This window comes from Muntiacus reevesi, chromosome 6 (assembly GCF_963930625.1).
Source record: "Muntiacus reevesi chromosome 6, mMunRee1.1, whole genome shotgun sequence".
Classification (NCBI taxonomy): Eukaryota; Metazoa; Chordata; class Mammalia; order Artiodactyla; family Cervidae; genus Muntiacus; species Muntiacus reevesi.
The window spans coordinates 73,511,503-73,534,123 of NC_089254.1; the positions used below are offsets into that span (position 1 = coordinate 73,511,503).

The window sequence follows — 22,621 nt, forward strand, 5'->3', positions numbered from 1 at the left end:
AAAGAGCCGTTTCTACTCAGATTTTAAATAAAACTGTAATCCCCAGTCACAACCTTTAAATTATTTCACTGCTTCGCTCTTCTATAAAAATCTTTTTTTTAACCTCATTCAAACCACTAATCCTTCTGTGCTCCACCTTTCTTCTTGTCTATCAAAAAAATCTTAGTTTACTTTATCTACCAACCTAGAAGCCATGGTTCATGACCTGAACGGCTCTCTCCTTTTTCTCTCTGCCAGGAGCTTTCAGCTCTGTATCAACCTAGCAGAATACCCAGTATTTCCCACACATGTGCAATCACAGACCTTGCAATGACTTTCACGATGTTTATTATCAACTTGAAGTTTTTAACAGGTCCTTTACTTGTTCAATATCCTTCCACCCTCAGATAACCTGATAGCCTATGCTGCTAAGTGAAGTGAAAGTCGTTCAGTCGTGTCTGACTCTCTCAGACCCCATGAACTATACATTCCACGGAATTCTCCAGGCCAGGATACTGGAGTGGATTGCTGTTCCCTTCTCCAGGGGATCTTCCCAACCCAGGGATTGAACCCAGGTCTCCTTCATTGCAGGCAGATTCTTTACCAGCTGAGCCACAAGGGAAGCCCACTCAATTCTTTAAAGTTTTCTGTTTTTTAACTCAAAGGAAGGGCTCTCTGCCAGCAGAATTTCAACACAGTGGATGGCTAGCCCCACCACTAATCACACCACGTGTGAGCTCCCCAGTGAAGGCAACGCCTGTCCCTAAACAGAAGACACACCCCGCTCTGACAAATACTCACCCACATACTCAGGAGTGCCCATGATCTCTCGGAGTTCTTCGCTCTTCTTCATTATTCTTGAAAGGCCAAAATCCACTATCTTAATGTCACCCAGTGGAGATTCACTTGTCAGCAGAATATTCTGAGGCTAAAAAATGACACCCCCAAATTAATAAGCCATGATTGTGTATGAAAAGCAAAAAGAACAGGTTGCCTGTAAAACATACAAATTTTACTTGTGGAACTTAAGAGCGAGAAATTTACCAGTGGGCAGTCATTCATTAAACAGCTCTGCTTACAGCACACTTCCTATGTGTAAGGCATCTCTTCTCTGATGCTAGCCCCTCCTCAGTACATAAATATGCATCTATTCCTATCTTAAAAACCAAACCACTTATTAAAAAAAAAAAAAACCCTCCCCTATGACCCTGAATCTCTTTCTACCCAATCCACTCCCTCCCTCAAAGCTCAGCTATTGAAAGCAAGGTCACTAGACCTTCGACCACTTCTCAATCCAGCTGAATCAAGGTTTGCCCCTTCGGCTCAATCTGCTCTCACTAAGGTCACAGTATCTTTAACAGTCGAAGGCCCGCCAAGTCCGGGTGTCCTGCAGGCACTGACCACTGGACAATCAGGAACTCCTTCTTGGACATCCTTACAGTCCCTCTTGGATATATCCCTCCCTCTATAGATCCCTCTCCCTTTTCTCGGGATTTCTTTGTCCTCCTTTTAAGTACTGGTGTTGCTCAAGATCTCTTGCTGACTGACCTTTTCCCAACACTCTGCATTCTATTTCTGAGCAGTTTTATCTACCAGCAAATTTTGGTCCTCTCCAGACTCACAGCACCAATTAAAATCAGATCTTTTCATCTGGCTGAAATGTGCCACACCATTGGCTTCCACCTCGGGGCAAGGCCTTCAATGCAGTCAACACTTTGGGCACAGATTCCCATCTCATGCCCAAGTCAAACACTGGGAATCATCATACAATTCTGTCTCCATTTTCTACCACTGTCAGATCAAGTGAAGTCACCGGTCATGCTCATTCTAGTTCCTAGACCTCAGTATCTCCTCTGCTTAAAGTTTGGGGTTTCATTTTTTCCTACTTGGACCACGACCCTGCGTCTCTAGTTTTCCCTACCTTCAGCCCATCCTTCTCACACAATAATCTTCCCATAATGGAAGTCTGATCACGATATTCTGCCTATGTTGTCCAGCTGCCATTCTTCAGCAGCACAGAGCACTCCAATGGAGTGGGGGTAGAGGGTGGATGCACATGGTGATGGTGAGCACTACCCAAAGCCACAGAGTCAATAAGCTTCATGTCCCTGGAGCCATTTTCACTCATTTGAAGGAGACACTTTGGCATAAAAAGTCAAGCAGATATATATGGACTAGAATGTAAGATTCATTAGAATTTTTAAAATAAAGTACAAAATGTGAGTTTATATTTGCTTCATAAAGGGTCTGCACTTACTGTCTTCCGTTATTAAGATAAACTGAGAAGCCTGCATACTTAGTTGTGTCTGACTCTTGGCGACCCCGTGGGCTGTACCCACCAGGCTCCTCTGTCCACGGGATTCTCCAGGCAAGAATACTGGAGTGAGTTGCCACGTCCCCCTCCAGGGGATTCTGTGGGGAATCTGTTCCCAATCGATCAGGCTGTCGCTAAACAACACACATGGTACACACCTCTCGCCGTGCCTCTGCTTGGGAAGCTCCCTTCCGCACTGCCTGACAAATTTATCCTTGCCTCTCACTCCAGCCATGGTGGGTGGGTCTCCTCTGCAAAGGCTTATACAAGACAAACTGCTCTAACAGTAATTTCCTATTTCCCCCGTCACACCCGTGCCCTCGAGGGTGGTACTGATGGCCTTTCCTTCCACTCACACCCAGCTGCTCCATCCGACTTCCATCTTCTCATCTGCGGCCCAGGTCACTAGAGGTCAGCGGCACGTCTGGGCTCTCTGAGCACCATCCCAGTGGCACTTGACACTACCGCTCCTTCCCTGTTTATGAACTCCTTTTCTCTTGGCTTCCAGAAAAAGAACACTCCTGGCTCTCCTCCTAACTCTCGGCTGCTGCTATCTCCTCTGTGGTCGGTCTACCATTACCCGCCTGCTAATCGCTGGGTCCCCACAGCCTGACCTGGAGGCTCCTTCGTCTCGTCACCCCACTCCCACCACAGCACCCACCCGCCTCACAGGCGGAACTGTCACCCGCACCTCAGGGGTCACCATCCTCATCTCTGGCTCAGATCTCTTCAGCCAACTCCTACCTAATCTCTCCCCTCTGATGTCTCAACCTCAGATTCTACAAGCTCCAATCAGACTCACTCCTACTTTCCTCCCAAGTCAGACTCTCCCACCCTCTGTGGGCATCTCAGCTGATGCTCTTTGCAGCCGCCAGGACACAACACAGAAGCATCTCCATCTTTCTCCCCCCCTCCCCGCTGTGCCATCTAGCTAGTCTGTCACCATATCACACTGACTTTAAATCCCAGACGCAGGCATTTCCAGACTGGGTCTTCTCCTCTCCCACCACAGGCTAACTCCAGCTACCATCACTGTTTGCTCAGTTGCAGCAGAAAACTGCCCCAACTGCAGCCAGCAGGGTCTTTTGTCCTCCGTGCCACGCCCACACCCTTTCAGTAGCTGTCCCCAGCTCCTACAATAACCTCGCCACTGCTCACCGGGGTCCAGAAGCCCCCGGCAGGGCGCGCTCCAGCCCGGCTCCCCAGACTCCTCAGGGAGTCAGGCTCTGGGGCGCCAGCCACTCGCACGTGCGCTGCTCTCTCACAACGGCATCTCTGTGCGCCGCCCGCCCCCCACCCAGAACACTCTGCTCTGTCCTGCTCTGCCTCCTGTCATCTTGGTGAGGGCATGTGGCGCGGGAGGGAAGCAGCGTCGTGGAGGGCTGTGCTCCGACACAGGAAGCTGAGGTGCAGACGGGCTCTCTCTCTAAAAAGGGGCCGCGGGGCTCCCCTGGCAGGCCAGCGGTTAAGCTCCGTGTTTCCAATGCAAGCGGTGCGGGTCTGATCACTGGTCAGGGAACTAAGATTCCAGGTGCCTCATGGCCAATAAAAAAAAGTCTTAAAAAGCAAATAACAACAAAAAAAATACAAGGAAAAGGGGTCTTACTGTTGACCCAACCATCCTGCCTATCCTTCTCTACTATGAAAGTGCTTTAGGTCTATCACAGTCTGGATTCAGAAGCGGAGAGTGGGAAAAGCCTCCAGTTCGGTGGGAACCAGAGCCACAGCCCTGGTCACTGAGGCATCTCCAGGCTCAGGGCTCCGCCCTCGGCAGACAAGCACTGGTATTCACTGAGTAAATGAAAAGAAGAAAGCGGGCTCTACAAAAAAGCCCGTAGAGGGTCTCTACTTCGTGTCAGGACAGGTGGTAACATGACTATGAACAGTAAGCCCTTACTGTCCTGACTTCACAATCAGAAGAGAAACAGATGGGCCTGTCAGGCTCAGCTGACTCTGCTGTGCATCGTTAAGTACTGCTACTCCACAAAGCGTCTGGGCACTAAATGCACTAGAGGAAGGGATTCTACCTTGGAGAGTTCCAGAGGAGGCCAGGGAGCAGACCCTGAAGGGGAAAAAGGACTTCACCATTTACTCAGCAAGATGTGTTCCCTGTCCCAACAGGGTCAAGTAAGTACCAACAGATGGTATAACTCCAGGCAATTTTTAGCTCTACAGAAAACCCAGAGTAGGTAAGGGGTGACAGCACTCCTACCAAGTATGTATGTGTACGGATGCTATTTCTAGGACAGTCAGGGAAGGCTTCCTGGAGGAAGCAGTATTTGAAGGGAGACAAACGTTAAGAAGGAGCCAGTCAAGGTGGAGCATCTAGGGGCTGGGGGAGGCAAAAGGAAGAACTGCAAGCTGGAGACAAACACAGAGGTGGGAGGCAAGTGTGAGGCTGGAAGGAAATGGGGTTGGGGGCAGGACTTGCAGGGCGCAGTGGGCCACTCGGGAGCACCTGGCAGGCAGCAGAGCAAGGGGAGGCACAAGAGGACACCCCAGGGAAACACGGCCACAGGACAACAGGGCCCATCCCACAGCGTGACGTGTGCAAGGGACCGTCAGATACAAGCCTGCGGCTACAAACGGCCTTCTAAAACACGTGCCTTTAGCCTGTCTTTAAAAGCCTCCAGAGGGGGAGAGACTGAGGCAGATGTGATAAAGCACGGAATGAAAGAAAAGAGAAGAAATCTCACACATCAGAGGCAATGTGCACAGGCCATTGTGACTGATGACATGCAGGAACAGAAAGAGGGAGCTCGTGTCATTCGCTGACTGATCCGTCAGGCCCACAGACAGGACCATCACTTCAGTTTTCCCAGGACCACCCCGGACAGTTGGAAATTCAGTCTGGAGAGCAAGGCCGAGGACAGGGCTTTGGGGCCAAGAGCACACAGGAAGATTAAGCGTGACACAAACAAGAGGAGTGTGTGCGAGGCAGAAGAGCAGTGGGCCGGGACGAAGGCTTGCTGGTAACTATGTTCAGGGAACACAACGAGAATCGGGGAGGAGGAGAAGCTGGTCTGAGAGTGAGAACCCAGGTGTAACATCAGTGGAGGGGAGCCATGACGAAGTGCTCCATCAAACAGGACAAGAGGAAGAACGAGGACCATGAAGGAACTCGGAGAAAGTAACTTTCAGTAAAGCTGTGGGAGAAAAAACTAGCTTATAGTAGGCGGAAAAATGAATGGAGAAGCTGAGAGATATAGTACAGGTTGTTTTGGCTTAAACGTCTCCTGATCCCCTTGAAACCAGTGCTATCCTGTTGCAGAGAAGTCATGTGAGTCGCAGAATGCAGCTTAAAATTACCTAGCACCCATATTACAAAAAGTAAAATGAAATGGGTGCAATTAAATATATTCATTTAACTCAATTTATCTAAAAGTTCATACCTTCAACATGTAATTGATATGCAAAATTATTTAAATATTTTATTTTTTTCCCCACACCAAGTCTCGGAGCTCTGGTGTGGACTTCACACTTAGAGCCCATTTCAGTTCAGCACCACTCAGCCAGTGGCAGTGGGCTGATGGTGCAGCCATAAACTCCTTAAGAGGGGGAAAAAGATCCAAATGACACCCCAAGAAATGGTCAGAGAATTCTGTGTGTCTCTTACTCAATGTTCTAATTATTACCACTATGCAATTAATGGAACGAGAGTTTATTCTGAAAACAAATCAATCAGAATAACTAAAGCTTTTCTGCCTATAGTGAAAAAATCATACCATGGCCAGCATTATCTCTAATTTTGTATAAAAACCTGTTTTGTTTTTTAAATTACAAAAAGTTTGGCTACAGTAAACACCTGAAACTGAATAAAAACCAAAACAACAAATTGCTGTCACTACAGAAGGCTCCACTGCAGAGGCGTGCTCAATGATTATAAATACCCCAACCAGATAAGCACTCTCCTGCCCACAAAGATTGAGAAGCTTAACTGATCAGTGTTGGAATCAATTTCTCTTTTCACTGAGGTTCTGGTAACATAAACCTCCTTATAAAGCCACATTCTCTTTCTTACTTAGCTTCTTGCTAATTTTTCAGGGAAAAAAAATTCTATACAGCACTGTGATTGTAAGTCCCTGACTTCTCAAAACACCTGTAATTTTATTACAATAAAGAAATACTACTTACAATCAAATGTCATTTTTCAGGCAAATTAGATGAGAGGCATTTGGCTCTGAATATATGTTCATCACTGCGCATGCTTCACCCCTCCCAGTACACCAAAAACGCCAAGAGAAGTACTGCTAATCACTGGATCTGAAGGGTCATTTGTCATTAATAAGACATGCTCATTCTGGGGATGTCTGTAAATGCTTAAATCTTTTTCCCTTACATTTGGTTTACCCTTTATATTCCCTGGGAAAGGCTTTCTTTCTTTAGTTGTTATTCAAAAGCTTGCTGGTTGAGTGGTAATGCAATAAATTCTTTTTTCTTCCCATTTATTTTTATTAGTTGGAGGCTAATTACAATATTGTAGTGGTTTTTGCTATACATTAACATGAATCAGCCATGGATTTACATGTGTCCCCCACCCCGATCCCCCCTCCTGCCTCCCTCTCCATCCCATCCCTCTGGGTTGCAATAAATTCTGTATTTGTGTGACCAAATTATTAGAATGTTACTGTAGTAGTTGAAATTGAGGCTTAGTCACAAGTGTCCATGATCTGCCAGAGTGAGAGACCTTAAACCCTTGAAAGAGATCACTAGAGAAGACACACGCCTCATAAAATCACAGCCATTTCATGGAATTTCACGGTTTATGTTTTTTGTGTCCCCTTGACCAACTGTGCCCTGGTTTAACCACCAGTGCATTTTTAAAGTAGAACTTACTCCTCTAAATAAAAGACTACAGTCTCCATCAGTCTCTGATGGAGAAATAAATCCACCTCCATAAGTGAAAATAAGTGCTAAAAACAAAGATAAGCTTAAAATTTACAGCTCAGTCAGTCCTCTATTTTGTAGAATCCAGTTTACGATCAAGGCTGTGGCTCACAATACTTAATTCTAATTTAAGATGCACGGTCCACTGAGGGGTAATGAGGGTGGAATACACAGGAAACATACAATCTTCAGACAATGGGAAGAGAGACATCTTCCCAAAATCTTATTTCTCAGCTTCAAGGGAGAATCCTTTTCTTTATCTGGGTATCTTCACCTCTGCACATGGTCTATTTACCATTTACTGAGAGTCATCACTGGATATGATCATTGCAAAGTTGAGGCTAATCTGTTCAATAAAGCTTAAGGTACCATGGACAAAATTTTGAGCAACATTTTATCAGGCAATGAAAGTTTAAGTTAAATTGACTTTTTATGCACTAAAACCCAGGTCAGAATACAAAAATAGGTTAATAACCTGCCTAAATAAATTGGAGGAACTATTTACAAATGTTACATGATACCAATCTTTCAAGTAAAATGCTGATGCCTAAACTTTCAGTGATCAATTTAAATCTCAAATGAAAAAGTTCCAGCTTCTAATGCATAGGCTGCTCCTCTTCTTCCCATCATATACATTGTGGTGGGGGCAGGTTTAATGACTGAACACCTAGTACAGAACAGTGAAATATCTGACCAGTACAAGACCACTGGAACACAAACAGCCTTGGTTATTTTAATTTTTTTTTGACTTTTATTTTTTGGAAACATGTGGGATCTTAGGGCCCTGACCAAGGATGGAGCCTCGAGCCTGCATCCCCTGTATTGGAAGTGCAGAGCCTAGACCACTGGACCACCAGGGAAGCCCCAACCTTGGATTTTAAGACTGGATATATGTGCCCCTTCTGGTCAGTCCTCCTCCTGGCTGATGTAAAAGCAGGCCACTATGCCCAGGACCAGCTCACATTACTGAGATGATTTTGAGACTTGAGCTTTGTTCTGACTCTGAACATTTTGGTGATCCTCAAAATACCTCAAACATTTTCATTATATTTGTCGTGCTGATCTGTGATCAATAACCTTGGCACTGGGAAAGATAGTGACACTTTCTTTATTGAGATATTCACTTTACTGTGGTGTCTGGAAGCAAATCTGCGACTTCTCTGAGGCCTGCCTGCATCTGGCTGAGGGTCTTCAGTGAACCAGTCTTTTGGCAAACTGACTGTCCGGGGTCTTACTTGACTGAAGAGTGTATTTCCCATTCTTGCAATTATCTCTTTTCATAGGGGCAACTCTAAGAGTCGCCTAACTAACTAACTTACTTCTGTCTCTGGGACAAGACTTGCCCATTTTCATCATCATGGGGAATAAAAATGGTCTAATGACTCAAAGTTACCATATATATATATATGTTGGGCTTATCATTTTTTACAGGGCTTCCCAGGTGGCACGAGTGGTAAAGAACCCGCCTGCCAATGCAGGAGACATAAGAGGTGAGGGTTTGATCTCTGTGTCAGGAAGATACCCTGAAGAAGGAAATGGCAACCCATTCCAGTACTCTTGCCTGGAGAATCCCACGGACAGAGGAGCCTGGTGGGCTGCAGTCCATGGGGCTACAAAGAGTCCGACGTGACCTAGCACACACCAAATATACATTTAGCTCTGTAGCTTAGTCTTTCAAGCTCTTATCAAGACTGAGAGTCAACATTATAAATATACTGTCACTGGGCAGATGGCTGCTAAAAGGACAGTAGACACTCCTTGTCCAGACTCACAAGGGTCATGGGAGCCAACCTGGGAATGACCTTTTGGTAGAAATCATTCCCATCTGCATGGTTGCCTTCCCAACCCCACCCCTGACCTTTCCCCCCACAGTTCACTAAGAGCTGAGCTGGACTATGCGTGTGAAGAGTGAGAGGGCAGGAGAGAGGCTGAGAAACCTCCAGGCCACCTTGTCTTCAAGCTCCTCTGGGTCTGGGAAACATGGAAGAGTCCTGTTTCCAACATCAAAGGCCCATCATCAAAGCCTCTATTAAATCTGCAAAGTATTCTACACCGAGTATACTGGGGAGAAAGGAACACAATTTATACTGAGTGTACTGGGGAGAAAGGGATATAATTTCCTTGTGTAAATACACAGTCGAACCTGGCAGTCAAGAACTTAACATTCACCCTTGACTGCTTTCAAGTAACATCAAAGATGCATGACACACGGTGTCGGCAACCTGTCTGACTCGCTACTTAATTAGTTCCTAGTCTGGATAATGTCACAGGTGGAGCTGTCATAAATTGAGAGCTCATTTCCTAAGGGTGTGATATTATTTAAATCGGGGTTCTGTTCATGGAGGTCCTTTCTACAACATAAAACTAGCAAAATGTCATAAAATTAAATGTATGATTTTACAAAAGAGTGTGTAAAACCAAACATGAGAGAAAGCTCAGCACAAACACGACTTTGGGGAATTTTTTTTTTGCACGTCTGATGCTGAGGCTTCTTAAAAGTCTGAGTTCACTGAAGGCTGGACTGCAAAGACCATCCCTTCCTGGCAAGTGTTCCCTTGGGAAGCATGGGTGACTATGTCTTGCAGCAAGGATTTTTTAAAATTTCTAATGCACATGACACATTCAAGGGAAAAAACAAGAGCTCCAGGTACCTGACGCATGCTCTTAGGGTTTCACCAGGTGATCTCTAAGGCCAATGCAGCATCAGCCTCCTGGGACTACACGTGTCCACACCTGCCTTCAAAAAATGTCCCACAAGCACTCCCATGGTCTATTGCGGTGTAACCGCCCACTTTTGACATTCTACTAAGAAATCAGTAACCTGGAAAAAGAGAACTATTTACAGAATGAATCTACCTGATTTCTTTCAGAAGAGAACAAGAAAATTTCCAAATTGTTTCCTTCCCCCTGTATTTTCCTGTAGGAAACTGGTACTCAAAGAAGTATCTATTCCCCTTCCACTTTATTTCAAAGGAAATTTGCCCAAGCTTCCTTGAGGAGTCAACCTCCCTGTTACACACTGCACACCTCTCCTTGAGAGTGTGCCTTCACGCAATGCAGACTGAACACTGCTGCCGATACACAACAGTTTGGATGCAGTACGGTGTGTGGAAGGTGTCAGAGCGTACCATCCAGCAGCAACTGTGGGTGGCACCTGGATCCCCAGGACTGGCATCACCAGGAAGCCCCCAAAGAGTCGGACATGACTGAGCGACTAAACGACCACCACCGCCAGCATTCCAACCCTGTCTCCACCATGAAGCCTGCACGCACCCAGAAAAATTGCTGAAGCTCCATTTCTAGGGCAATGTGTCACTCTTTATCTTTCCAGGTACACACATGTGCATTCTCTCCCTGATAAAACTGGCTAGAGGATAAGAATAAAGATTCAACTCCTACTTCCTTGTAACCCAATGACACACACAGACCTGACAAACATTTGAATAAATCACTGTGAAACATGTCACATCTGGGGTGTGATTCTCCAGCAACTTTAAAACTGGAAAGTGATTCAGTTTTCTTACCTTCAAATCAAGATGAACGACATCATGAGCATGTAGGAAGCAAACACCTTCTAAAATCTGCCTCATGAGTCTCTGAACATCTTTTTCTGTGAAGGCTTCATCTCTGTCTGCAACACACTGGTCAAAGATTTCACCTCCAGCCGCACTAGAAAAGAGGAGAAGCACAATTTAAGAGGAAAAGGACTCATTAAAAATAGCTAAGTCTTTTTGTTTCTAATATTTATACACATTCAGTTCAGTTCAGTTACTCAGTCGTGTCCAACTCTTTACAACCCCATGAATTGCAGCACGCCAGGCCTCCCTGTCCAACACCAACTCCCGGAGTTCACTCAAACTCATGCCCATCGAGTCGGTGATGCCATCCACCCATCTCATCCTCTGTCGTCCCCTTCTCCTCCTGCCCCCAATCCCTCCCAGCATCAGGGTCTTTTCCAATAAGTCAACTCTTCGCATGAGGTGGCCAAAGTATTGGAGTTTCAGCTTCAGCATCAGTCCTTCCAATGAACACTCAGGACTGATCTCCTTGAGGATGGACTGGTTGGATCTCCATGCAGTCCAAGGGACTCTCAAGAGTCTTCTCCAACAAAGGAATTCTTATTTAGATAGACTATTAATTTGAATGTGTGTAAACTTTTGTCTATTTACATGCTGAAATCCACTTTTAAAAATAAAAAGTAAAATCTTTAATATGAGCTCATTTTAGCATTTCCAAAGCTAAATAAAAACAGCTTAACAAACTTTTAAGAACTAAACCTAAGTGGTAAAATATATTAACAGTTTCAAGTAAAAAAATTTTCAAGAATTTTTGGTTACAGAATACATAAAAACATTATTTTTGCAAAAAAATGCAAATAATGAAAATAAAGCAAATACCCTCCACTGATGACCCGTTCCCCAATCCAAGAGCCACACTTAGAGGTAAGCTCTTAGCACTTGGCCATACTCCATCCTTCCAGTTTTGTTTTTAAAAACCACATTTAAAATGCATACAAAAATATCAGTTTCGTGGACTTTTAAAGAACACACAAATGGTAACACAGGACACATTCTACTGATCCTGTACTATTGCCTTTTTAGAGCTAAACATGCCTTATATGTTTTTTCCATGATGGTTTTTTATCTATCTACCTCAAGATTTTTCATTTCTACAGCCTTGTGAATAGATAAACCATAGTTTATATATGAAACGTCCCAAGAGGCAAATTTAGAGAGAAAGAGAGCATAGAAGTAGCTGCCTGGGGCAGGGGGTGGATAATGTGCATAAGGATGTTACTGAAAGCATACAAATGTTTTAAAACAGGTTTATTGTGATGGTTGCACAACTTGGTAAACTTACTAAAATGCACTGAATTACACATTTGAAGCCTGTGAATTATATACTGTGTAAAGTATGCCTCAATAAAATAATTTTTAAAACCTCATAATTTACTTAGCTATTCCCCTTTGAAGGGCATTCAGGTTTTTTTTTTGTCTAATTATTCACGATTATAGACAACGTCGTGATGAGAAGGTGCACAGATGTTCTGGTCTGCTCCTGCGCCTGCAGTCTTCAACTTAGACACTGGGAGAAAAGTGCTGGCGTGAAGGGACTGTGCTTCTGAAACTTCGGTAGCTATGACTCAGACTCACAAAAGAGCAGTTTGGACTTCTAGTTTCTTCTACCCTCTGGCCAATGCAACTCAGTTCCTGTTTTTTCCCTGTGAATAACTTTGCTAATAAAAAAAAAATCATTTATAATTTTTCCTTTCCTTTCAGCAGAAGTTCCATATTTAAACAATTTTTCCTTACCATAAATGACAACTCATGTCATACTTCAAATTTTCTTTTGTGTTTAAAAAAAAAAAAAAAAAGACTGGGTTGCTTTCATGAAGTTGCTACAGAATTAATGTGAAATATATAACACCAGGGAGCCATGCTTCTGTCAAACAAAAGCTACTCATTCATTTCCTTTTCATAAGGTAACTTAGTTCTTTTCTTTCTTTTTTATTAGAGCAATCTATTCTCCAATTGTGTCTAGATAAGGAAACAAAAATTTTCACAAAAATCATATAAGAACCTACTTAAGTTTAGCTAAAGAACTGCAGGTGATAAGAGTGAAAGAAAATAATTCATTGGCTGGTTTAGATTTTCATTTTGGTTAAACCTAAACCTATACAACTGACTCTTTTGTTATTTTTTAATTACCGTATTGAGAAAAGCACATGTGAAAGGATCAAAACGATTTTTATGTAATTAACTGTTAAATGGCCATGACATATTCAGGCAAAGTTAAAAGTACTATTTAATTCGAAAGAAAGGAAATAGTGAGCATTTACAGCAAAAAAAAAAAATCGTAAATTCATGACAGTCTGACGGGCTGTCTGCTGTGAACAGGGAGATAAGGTGAGCTGAGCCCACGCGGCCCGGCAGCTACAGACGCGCCGGGCGCGACGCGCAGGCAGGGCCGAGCCTGCACACAGGCCGCAGCCCGCGGAGCCACTCAGCCGGCCCGCGCCTCAGCCGGGACAGCGGGCTGTCTCTCGGTGGCCGGGAAGTTTCTCAAGCTCAATTTTCTGTCCTCTGGGCCCCTCAGCTCAACACCACCATCCACAATAAAGCCAAATAGAGCTCGATTTACACAAATTCAAGGATCTCTTTACCTCAGATTAAGGACAATTTATTATTAGTCTTTTCCACTAGCTATTCACTCATTCTTGCTTTAACTAAAGGATTTCCTCTGTTTTCCCAAACACAAGATATGAAGGGCAAAGTTAGTTTTCTAAAAATTCTGATGGCTATATTGGGTTGGCCAATGGGTTGTGCCACAAGATCTTATGGGGAAAAAGGAAAAGAAAAAAAAAAAAAAAAAAAGACTTAAAAGAACTTTTTGGCCAATCCAACACTTCAAACAGAGACTACTGTAAAGAAGCTGTATAAGCCAGCCTTCAGTGATCAGTAAGGCTTACGTACCCTCTAGGTACAACGTACAATCACCAAGTCATTTACCCTGTTTACATTTAAGCCTGACCCATTAACCAACTGTCATTTAAACTAATGGAACCAAGTGAAGCTTTACTATGGAACAACCTGAGATGGTAAAAGCATCTGTCGAGTATGGCAACAGAAAATACAATATTAACATCTGCTTTGCACAAAGCACCTTCATTCACACAGAAGCTAGAACAGCAGGAAGAGTTTTGCTAGGCCCATCTTTCACTACAGCAAAATTTTCAGTTTTATTGTAGTACTCTAGTAGTGCTTATTTTCCATGACTTTAAATTATTCAGAAATTAAGTTTAATTCATATAACTTTTTATCCAAGTATTTTTTACAGAATGATTAACTGAAGGATTTTTCAAAAAATTTTACTAAAACTATTTTTATAGAAAATATTAAGAACTATGAGTTTCAACTTTCTATTGGTCCTCAGAAAATTATCTCTTTGTTTACATTATTCAGAGTCAAATAAATGATGTTTAGAAGGTAAGATTAACTGAGTTCCCCTGGCAGCCTGCACCTTAGCGAGCTCATAGCTCCCAACCTGACACCAAACACTCCTTTTTCTATCTAAACTAGCATTTCCATTTCTATCCTGCTTAGAGGCCTAGTATGGATCTTTACTCCCTCACTATTCAAATTTAACAAATATCATTCAAATATATTAGAGGCCCTGTGCTATGTGCTAGGGATAAAGAGATAAATTATGAATAAGTATGTATGAGATTTCTTGTACTAGTGGGGAAGAAAAAAATGAAAGATATTTTTAAGAATATGGAAGATCCCCTGGAGAAGGAAATGACAACCCACTCCAGTATTCTTGCCTGGGAAGTTCCATGAACAAAGGAGCCTGGTGGGCTTCAGTCCATGGGGTTGTAAAGAATTGGACACAACTTATCGACTAAACAACAACAAATGCATAAATATATCTAGGTATGAAATTACACATCAAGTTATTGATAATTTAGCAAGTGAGCAATTAATTGGAAGGAAAAAAATATTAGAAAGATTATACCTATTCTCAGTCTTCAAGAATGGACAGGAACCCACTAGATGAAATGGCCAAGAGTGAGGGGACTTCCCTGGTGATCCAGTGGTTGAGACCTCCCTTTCCAATGCAGGGGATGTGGGTTGGATCCCTGGTTGGGGAGCTAAGATCCCACATGTCTCAAGGCCCAAAACCCAAAACTTAAACAGAAGCAGTACTGCAACAAACTCAATAAAGACTCAAAAAAAAAACAACAAACAAACAAAAAACAAACCCAAAGAGTCCATATTAGGAAGTGTGGACACATATAAGGGTGGTGTGAAAATACAGGATATACTCCAGAAGGATAAGTAGCTATTTCCCCTTGCAGCCAAATGCTATGGAACTTGCCCCCTAGCCATAAACAATGAGCCAAATAAATGAATCAAGTATTTTCAGACATAAGAACAACAGGCAGTTAAGACCATGATCCCTTAGGTGGGGGCACAAACAAGCTGAGCTCCATGCTCAGTTTATAACTCAGTTGGTAAAGAATCCACCTGCACTGTGGGAGACCTGGGTTGGGAAGATCCCCTGGAGAAGGGATAGGCTACCCACTCCAGTATTCTGGCCTAGAGAATTCCATGGACTGTATAGTCCATGGGGTCACAAAAAGTTGGACACGACTGAGCTACTTTTATTTCAATTCCTACTTGGAGGTAATTTATGGAAGGCGGTACAGGGCAGGGGAGGAACCCAAGCAGAATATGGCAGGCAGCCGTGCTAAGCTGAGATGGTAGAGCTTGGGCAAGGCTAAGGCAGCTGGATCTCATAAGCAGAGCACCAGGGAGGAGGGTCCTACACAGAGAGAGATCTGTAGACATCTGTTCAGTCATATCCCAGAGTCTTAGACAAGATACTTATATGCACATTCACTGGGTAAAACTGTGAGGTCAGGCAAAAAACTGCCAGGAAATCATAAGCTGAACAATTCTTAGCATTCAGAGAGAACAGAGGATATTTGAATGGTGCCCATTTTGAGTAGAAAAACCATGCCAAGCACCTGGGGCATTCTGCAGACCTCCCAGGATGCCATACTATAGTCTTATTAAAGGCTAAAGTACTCCTAGACCTGCACTAATAAGGCTGATCCACAAGTAATTTAACTGCCTGCCAAAATAAACACCACCATTCTTTTAGTGGAAGATCATAAAATCCACCCAAGCACTATGCCATTCTAAACATCTGGCATCCTTCCAAAAATTACTAGACATCTGAAAATGCCATAATTTACAACTGACAGGAAAATAAAAACAGACCCAGAGATGATGGAATTGCTAGGTAAGGACTTTAAAACAGGTATTATAAATACACCCAGGGATTTAAAGTAAAATATGAACATAACAAGGAGATAGAAAGTATGAAAAGAACCAAATGGAACTTCTAGAGATAAAAAAACAAAAACATTTATAGTGAAGATTTCACTAGGCTTTAGAGCATATCAGACCCTACAGAACAACCAGCAAATCTGGAGACAGAAATGGAAGCCATCCATCTAAAGTATGGGTGGTGGGGTGGAGAAATAATAAACAAGACCTAGGGACCTGAGTTATGAGAAACCTAGACAGAATATTAAAGAGCATTACTTTGCAGACAAAGGTCTATATAGTCAAAGCTATGGTTTTTCCAGCAGTCATGTACAGATGAGAGAGTTAGACCACAAAGAATGCTGAGCACCAAAGAATTGACGCTTTCCAATTGTGGTGCTGGAGAAGACAATTGAGAGTCCTTTGGACTGCAAGGAGATCAAACCAGTCAATCCTAAAGGAGATCAACAACAAAGGGATTTGAGCGACAATATGGAACAGTTCGTGCTTAGTCGCTCAGTCATGTCCAACTCTGCAACCCCCCATGGACTGTAGCCTGCCAGGTACCTCTGTCCACGGGGCTTCTCCAGGCAAGAATACTGGAGTGGGCTGCCAGGCCCTCCTCCCATGCCTTATTCACAACAGCCAAGATACAGAAACAACCTAAAGTGTCTGTCAAAACATAAATGGATAAAGAAGATGCAGGATATATATACAATGGACTATTATTCAGCCGTGAGAAGGATAGACATTCTACATTCACAACAATGTGGATGGGACTTGGGGCATTGTACTAAGTGAAACAAGTCACACAGAGAAGGACAGATACTGTATATCACACACGTGGAATTTAATAAAGCCAAACTGACAGAAACAGAGATTAGAATGGTGGTTACCAGGGACTAGCGGGTGGGGAATAGGGGAGCTATTAGTCAGAGTATAAACTTCTAGTTAGAAGGTAAGTTCTGGGGATCTATTGTAACTATAATTATTATAGTTAATAATACTGTATTATATACTTAAAAGTTGCTAAGAGAGTAGATCTTAAATGTTCTCACCACAAAAAAGAAATAGTAATTATGTGATGCAGGTGTTAGCTAATGCTCTAACATTGCAAGATATAAGTATATCAAAACATTGCAGACCTCAAACCTGTAACATGTTTTATCTAAATTATATCTTGTAAAGCTGGAGAAAATTAAAAAAACTATCTCTTTCACTAAACATTTTTTGGAGTGAAGGGATTATGCTGTTTCCACTTTCCTATTACCAGCGCCCATTAGTATCCAGTGACATGGCAGGTGGATTGAGTAATACAGTAATCATAAATCTGTCTGTTTCCATAACAACAATCTGCTGATAGGGCCAAGAATTTTAATACCTCAATGTTGAAAGTCTAATTCGAAGACTTCCTCTTCAAGCAAAATGTAAAACAAAAAATTTTGGCCAAACCATATGGTTTTGTGGTTCTAGAATCATGACCATGAAAGCAACAGAAGCCACCAAAAGCTCCTAGGCAAGGGAAGAGCATCACCACATCTGTGTGCCGGTTACCCACCCAAGGGGAGCCTGAGGGATGCCCCAGGATTGAAGCTGGGGGATCAACTGAGCAGTTACAGGGACAGTCCACAGGAGAGGCAGTGAGGACCCAACACGGGGAAAACACAAGCACAAAGGGAAAGGCACCAGCATGGGAGCGAGTTAAGTGGAAGACTTGGTAATTCATCATACAAGAGCATTAAAGGAGACAAAGCAAGCAAGGACAGAGCCAAGGTTTATATTTGAGCGATGAAATAAATAGGGACACCAGTGGAAACGGGGAACAAAACACAGGTATTAGAAGCCCAGCAATGCAGGGGTGCACACACATTGACCCTGCACTGGTCACAATGCGCAGGTGGATTAAGGGATATGCACTAGAAGCTGGAGCTTAGGTAAAGGTCTAATGTTGGAGACAAAGATTTGGAAACATCCAGCATGTACATAAAAGCTGAAGCCACAAAGATGGAGAGTTATCATCCAGGGTAAATGTGCAGATCATAAATGCATGACAAGAGTAATACTAATGAACTATGGGGAGCACTTATATAGTAGAAGAAGGGGGAAAGGATCTAAGATTTAAAAAAAAAAACAAGAGAGAGCCATGAAAGCTAAGGAAGAACATAATTTCAAGTGAAGATGGTGTAACATCCAGTGTTTAAAGAGCGTAAGAAGCAGAATGAACACTAAAATGAGAGATCGATTCTGGCAAACAGGGCTGATGACCTCATGAAAGTTTTAGAGGAGCAGATGGCATCAGATTGAAAAGTGATGGGAGTATTGGCAGCTAAACAAATGGATGGTTCAATGAAGTAGAACAAAATTGACTAGAAGGTGAGGAAAGCTGTAAATTCAGAAGAAAAGGGAAAGACAATAGTTCAAGAGTCCAAGCTGAGGGCCAGGAATTTTAGGAGAGAAGTGACTGAATTATTGGAAGATGGATGGAAAAAAATCACTCGAGGTGAGAGGGACTCTCGGAGTAAAAAAAAAAAAAGTGAGTAAAACACACAACACAGGTCCTAGAAAAGGCAGGAAGAGAATTAAAGAACAGAAGTCAAAGTTTTAGCCTTGGAGTTAAGGAATGGAATCTCTTCCTGGGAACAGAGCAAAGGCAGTGAGAGTGTAAAGAGTGGGTGATGCTGAGCAGTGTGCATCTGATGGCCTTCATCTTCTCAGGAAAGGAAGAGAAGGCTTGGTATCTAACAAGTGGGAAGTGGGTGACAGTACGTGTGATCAAAGATTTCATAAGCTCCTGCCCTCCTGCTGGGGATGGTAAAAGAAGAGGATGAGAGATCAGGTAAAGAATTACAAAACTACACCAAGAGTCCAGCTGAGGATGGAACTCTTCCTCGTGTAATAAGCAAATGGAAGACTATGCAAATCCTCCCAAGAATGGGCAGGAGAAGAGACAACAGCTTAGGTCCCGCGTTTTAAACTGGCAGAATGGATTGCAGAGGAACAGCAAGAAGAAGAAAGGCATCATGTGAGGCACTGGAGAGGGACTAGCTGCAGTAACTACCCCAGAAGCGAAGGTAATGCAAGGAAGTGAAGGCGGGAGATGATGGAGGACTAAGGGGAGACCAGAGGGAAGGTTCAGAGCAGGTTCTGTGAGAAAGGGAGAGAGAAAAGATGATGATCAGAGTATCACATTTCAGACAGTTCCTTTTGGACCAATTTCCAATTCTAACCAATCCTCTCCAGAACAAACTGAAGACCAGAAACCTCTAAACCAAGGTTTTTTGAAAATGAAATATAACTTCATTGAGATATAATCCACATAGACTACATTTCTTAACCATTCAATCATTTGTGGCTATTTCTATTACAATGAAAAATTTACAGTGGAAAACATGTTCACGCTTTTTGTTGTTCACATTTTAATTTTTTTTTCTTTGAAAGGATTCCTACAAGGGAAATTATTGAATTAAAGAAATATATAAACACAATGCTCTTGAATTATATTATCAAGAGGAAGACATTATTTTAGACTTCTTTAGAAGCCATTTAGACTTCTTCCTCTATAAACTTTTAAACATAAATAAGGTAATAGTACACATTATTTTGTAACATTTTTCTAACTTAAAATTTTAAAACATCTTTCCATGTTAGTGCATTTGTATCTACCATATCTTTTAAAGTGACTGCATAGCAACCCATCTTATGACATGATCACTTATTTAACCAACCTCTTTCTATTAAACATCTAGAGTATTTCTCTTCTGTTATATAGATATTACTGAGCTAAATGTTTTTGTAATATGTCTTGGCATAATTGCCTGATTATCTCCTTGTGAAAAAATTTACGTATAGGAAACTCCCGGGTTAAAGGGTATGTACATATTTTAAGGCTTTTGATACACACTTCCACACTATCCTCTGGGAGCGTTATAACAGGTAATATTCTCACTGTAGTATAAATGAGATGATCCAATCCATGAATATCGTTTTTCTTTATGATGCTTGCCAATCTTATACAGGGCGAAACTGGCAACTTATTTTACATTATAAAAACAAGAATTAATATTTCTCATGTATGTATAGGCTATTTACATATATGCTTCTGTGTGGAATTTCTCTTTATATCCTTTGTCCATTTTTTTAAACTAAGAGGTCCATGCTTGTGTGTATACTGGTAAGATCTAGCTATATATTTATAGAAATCATTTAGAGAAATCATTTTGGGTGAACAGATATCAAAACTATTTTCCCCTGAGTTTGTGTTTTCATTTTGTGTTTTACTAATAATGCTCTTGAATGTATTCAAATCTATCGATCTTCTCCTCTGGCAGGAGAAACAACTTCTTTTTTTAACTGGAGTTCAGTTGTTTATAATGTTGTTAGTTTCTGTTGTACAGCAAAGTGAATCAGTTCTACAGATGCACATGTTTCCTCTACGTCAACACAGAGTATTGAGTAGAGTTTCCTGTGCTATACAGTAGGCTCTCATTAGATATCTTTTTTAAAATTATTTTTTTAATTGAAGGATAATTGCTTTACAGAATTTTTGCTGCTGTTTTCTGTCAAACCTCAACATGAATCAGCCATGCGTATACATGTATCCCCTCCCTTTTGAAACTCCCTCCCACCTTCCTCCCACCCCACCCCTCTAGGTTGATACAGATATCTATTTTACACATAGATACTGTATTATGTCAACCCCAATCTCCCGGTTCAGACCACTCCACTCTTTTCCCCTTGGAGTCCATCTGTTTGTCCTCTTTGTCTGACAGGATTTCTTAAGAAGAAAAAACTGTCCTTCATGTTCCAAAGCTGTTTTCTCTGCTGTCCCTACCTACTTACCCAAATTGAAAGCACGGTATGAATCCCAACAATTATTTCTGAAAGAAGGATTATTAATTTAGACCATATGAACATATAAGAAGTTATATTAAATGCCTTTTGTTTTATTATTGTACCAGTTACCTCCTTAAGAAGGCCTCTAATAAGAACGTAAGAGAACTTTATTTTCAAAAGAATTTCACTAAAGAATGAAGATGAAAAACACAACATATACATATCCTTGCAATTCTGGGATATGTCGATAAATACAAACAAGTTTTGGAAAATCTTCCGATTTCCAGAGAACCAGAGCTTGCCAGGTTATCACAGATGAGTGGCATGTATAAAGGAGTGTGGACTAGCAAACAAACTCAGTGAGGAGGACAATACTTACTATTCCAGAACTAAGATCATTTCCGATGGTGTCTCGTAGACTTCATGTAAATTAATGACCCATGGATTGTCCTGGGCTAGCTCGAGTACAGCGATTTCATGAACTATTTCCATCCGACAATCTTGGCCTTTTCTTCTTTTTCTCATGAACTTGGCGGCAAATTCTTTTCCAGAATCTTTCTTTATGCATTTCCTCACCACTGCAAATTTCCCTCTAGAATTAAGCAAAACACAGTCACTGTTAAAGCTGACTTTTCAGAGGTGATAAATTTTAATGAAATTTCCAAACAGTCATCGGTGGGTATTTAAATTTAGGTCATATGCAAACACTCAAGTAGCAATATAACTTGGGAAACACCTCTCTATAAATAAAATGTAATGGGCAAATCTGCAAGATTCATTCTTCTAAATAGAGGATAACCAAATATTTAAGCCAATATTTCTTTGTAGCATTATATAAATAACTTAATTTTTACACATTTATACATAAAATAATTTGAATCTTAAAAAAGCCATCTGACTTTTTAAGAGAAACTGGTTATCAAAATTCCTAAAATAATGGATTTCACTGTCACTAACTGACTCTAAAAAGACCCGATCACCTTTCAAAGTTATTTAAAGGTAGGGATCTCATTTGTATGACATCATTTCAACTGCAGCATCAGCTGGAAATGTCTAGCTTTTCTATAAGGACAGATATAACAAGCCTTCTTTGACACACTCTACTGCCATGTTATTACACTAATAAGTCACACAGGGGATCAGCACAGCATGTTGATTATGGAATAAGGTCTGGAATTAGATTTGGGCATGAATCCCAAAGAACGGCTCCATCCACTCACTTGATGTATAACCTTGGGCAATTTAAGCCCTAACTTAAGAAAAAAATCTCATTTTCTTAATCTATAAAGGAGAACACAAACAGAATCTATTTCACAGGTTGTTGTGAGAATTAAAGAATACATGTCAGCTGCTTAGCATGGTACTTGCCACATACTCAATAAAGTATTATGAAGCAAACACATCACTGAGCCGTAATAATTATCACCCATAAACACCCAATACTCAAGCTGGAAGGCAACTTAGAAATCAGATTATTTTAGTAAGGTTTTTAGTAAGGTTTTCATTACAAGCCTAAACCTGGCTTCAAGAGAAGAGCTGTTGTCCATATCTTTTGCCAAGCGATACAGAAGGATCAACCTGACAGTCTATCAGGTATTGGACACAGCTGATGTGATCTGTTAATTGCTACTCCCCTTTCCAATTTTCAATCATTCCTCATCCCCTTAGGGTCTTTGCTGGTAAAATGCGTCAACCAAATCTGAAGCACCTGCTCCAAGTATAAGCTCAAAGTGCTTCATGATTATTATTTTGCTGAGGCTGGCCCAATACAAAT

At 41.8% G+C, this 22,621-nt stretch overlaps 1 protein-coding gene across 1 annotated transcript in view; it reads right to left on the bottom strand.

Annotated features, from left to right (window-relative positions):
- STK17A (serine/threonine kinase 17a) overlaps positions 1-22,621 on the bottom strand; it is a 35,458-nt gene that overhangs the window by 3,718 nt on the left and 9,119 nt on the right. The window contains exons 2-4 of the mRNA XM_065939092.1: positions 21,227-21,439; positions 10,705-10,849; positions 781-907 (exon numbers count right to left, since the gene is read on the bottom strand). Coding sequence (XP_065795164.1) covers positions 781-907; positions 10,705-10,849; positions 21,227-21,439 — 485 coding nt within the window. The remainder of the gene's footprint in view (positions 1-780; positions 908-10,704; positions 10,850-21,226; positions 21,440-22,621) is intronic.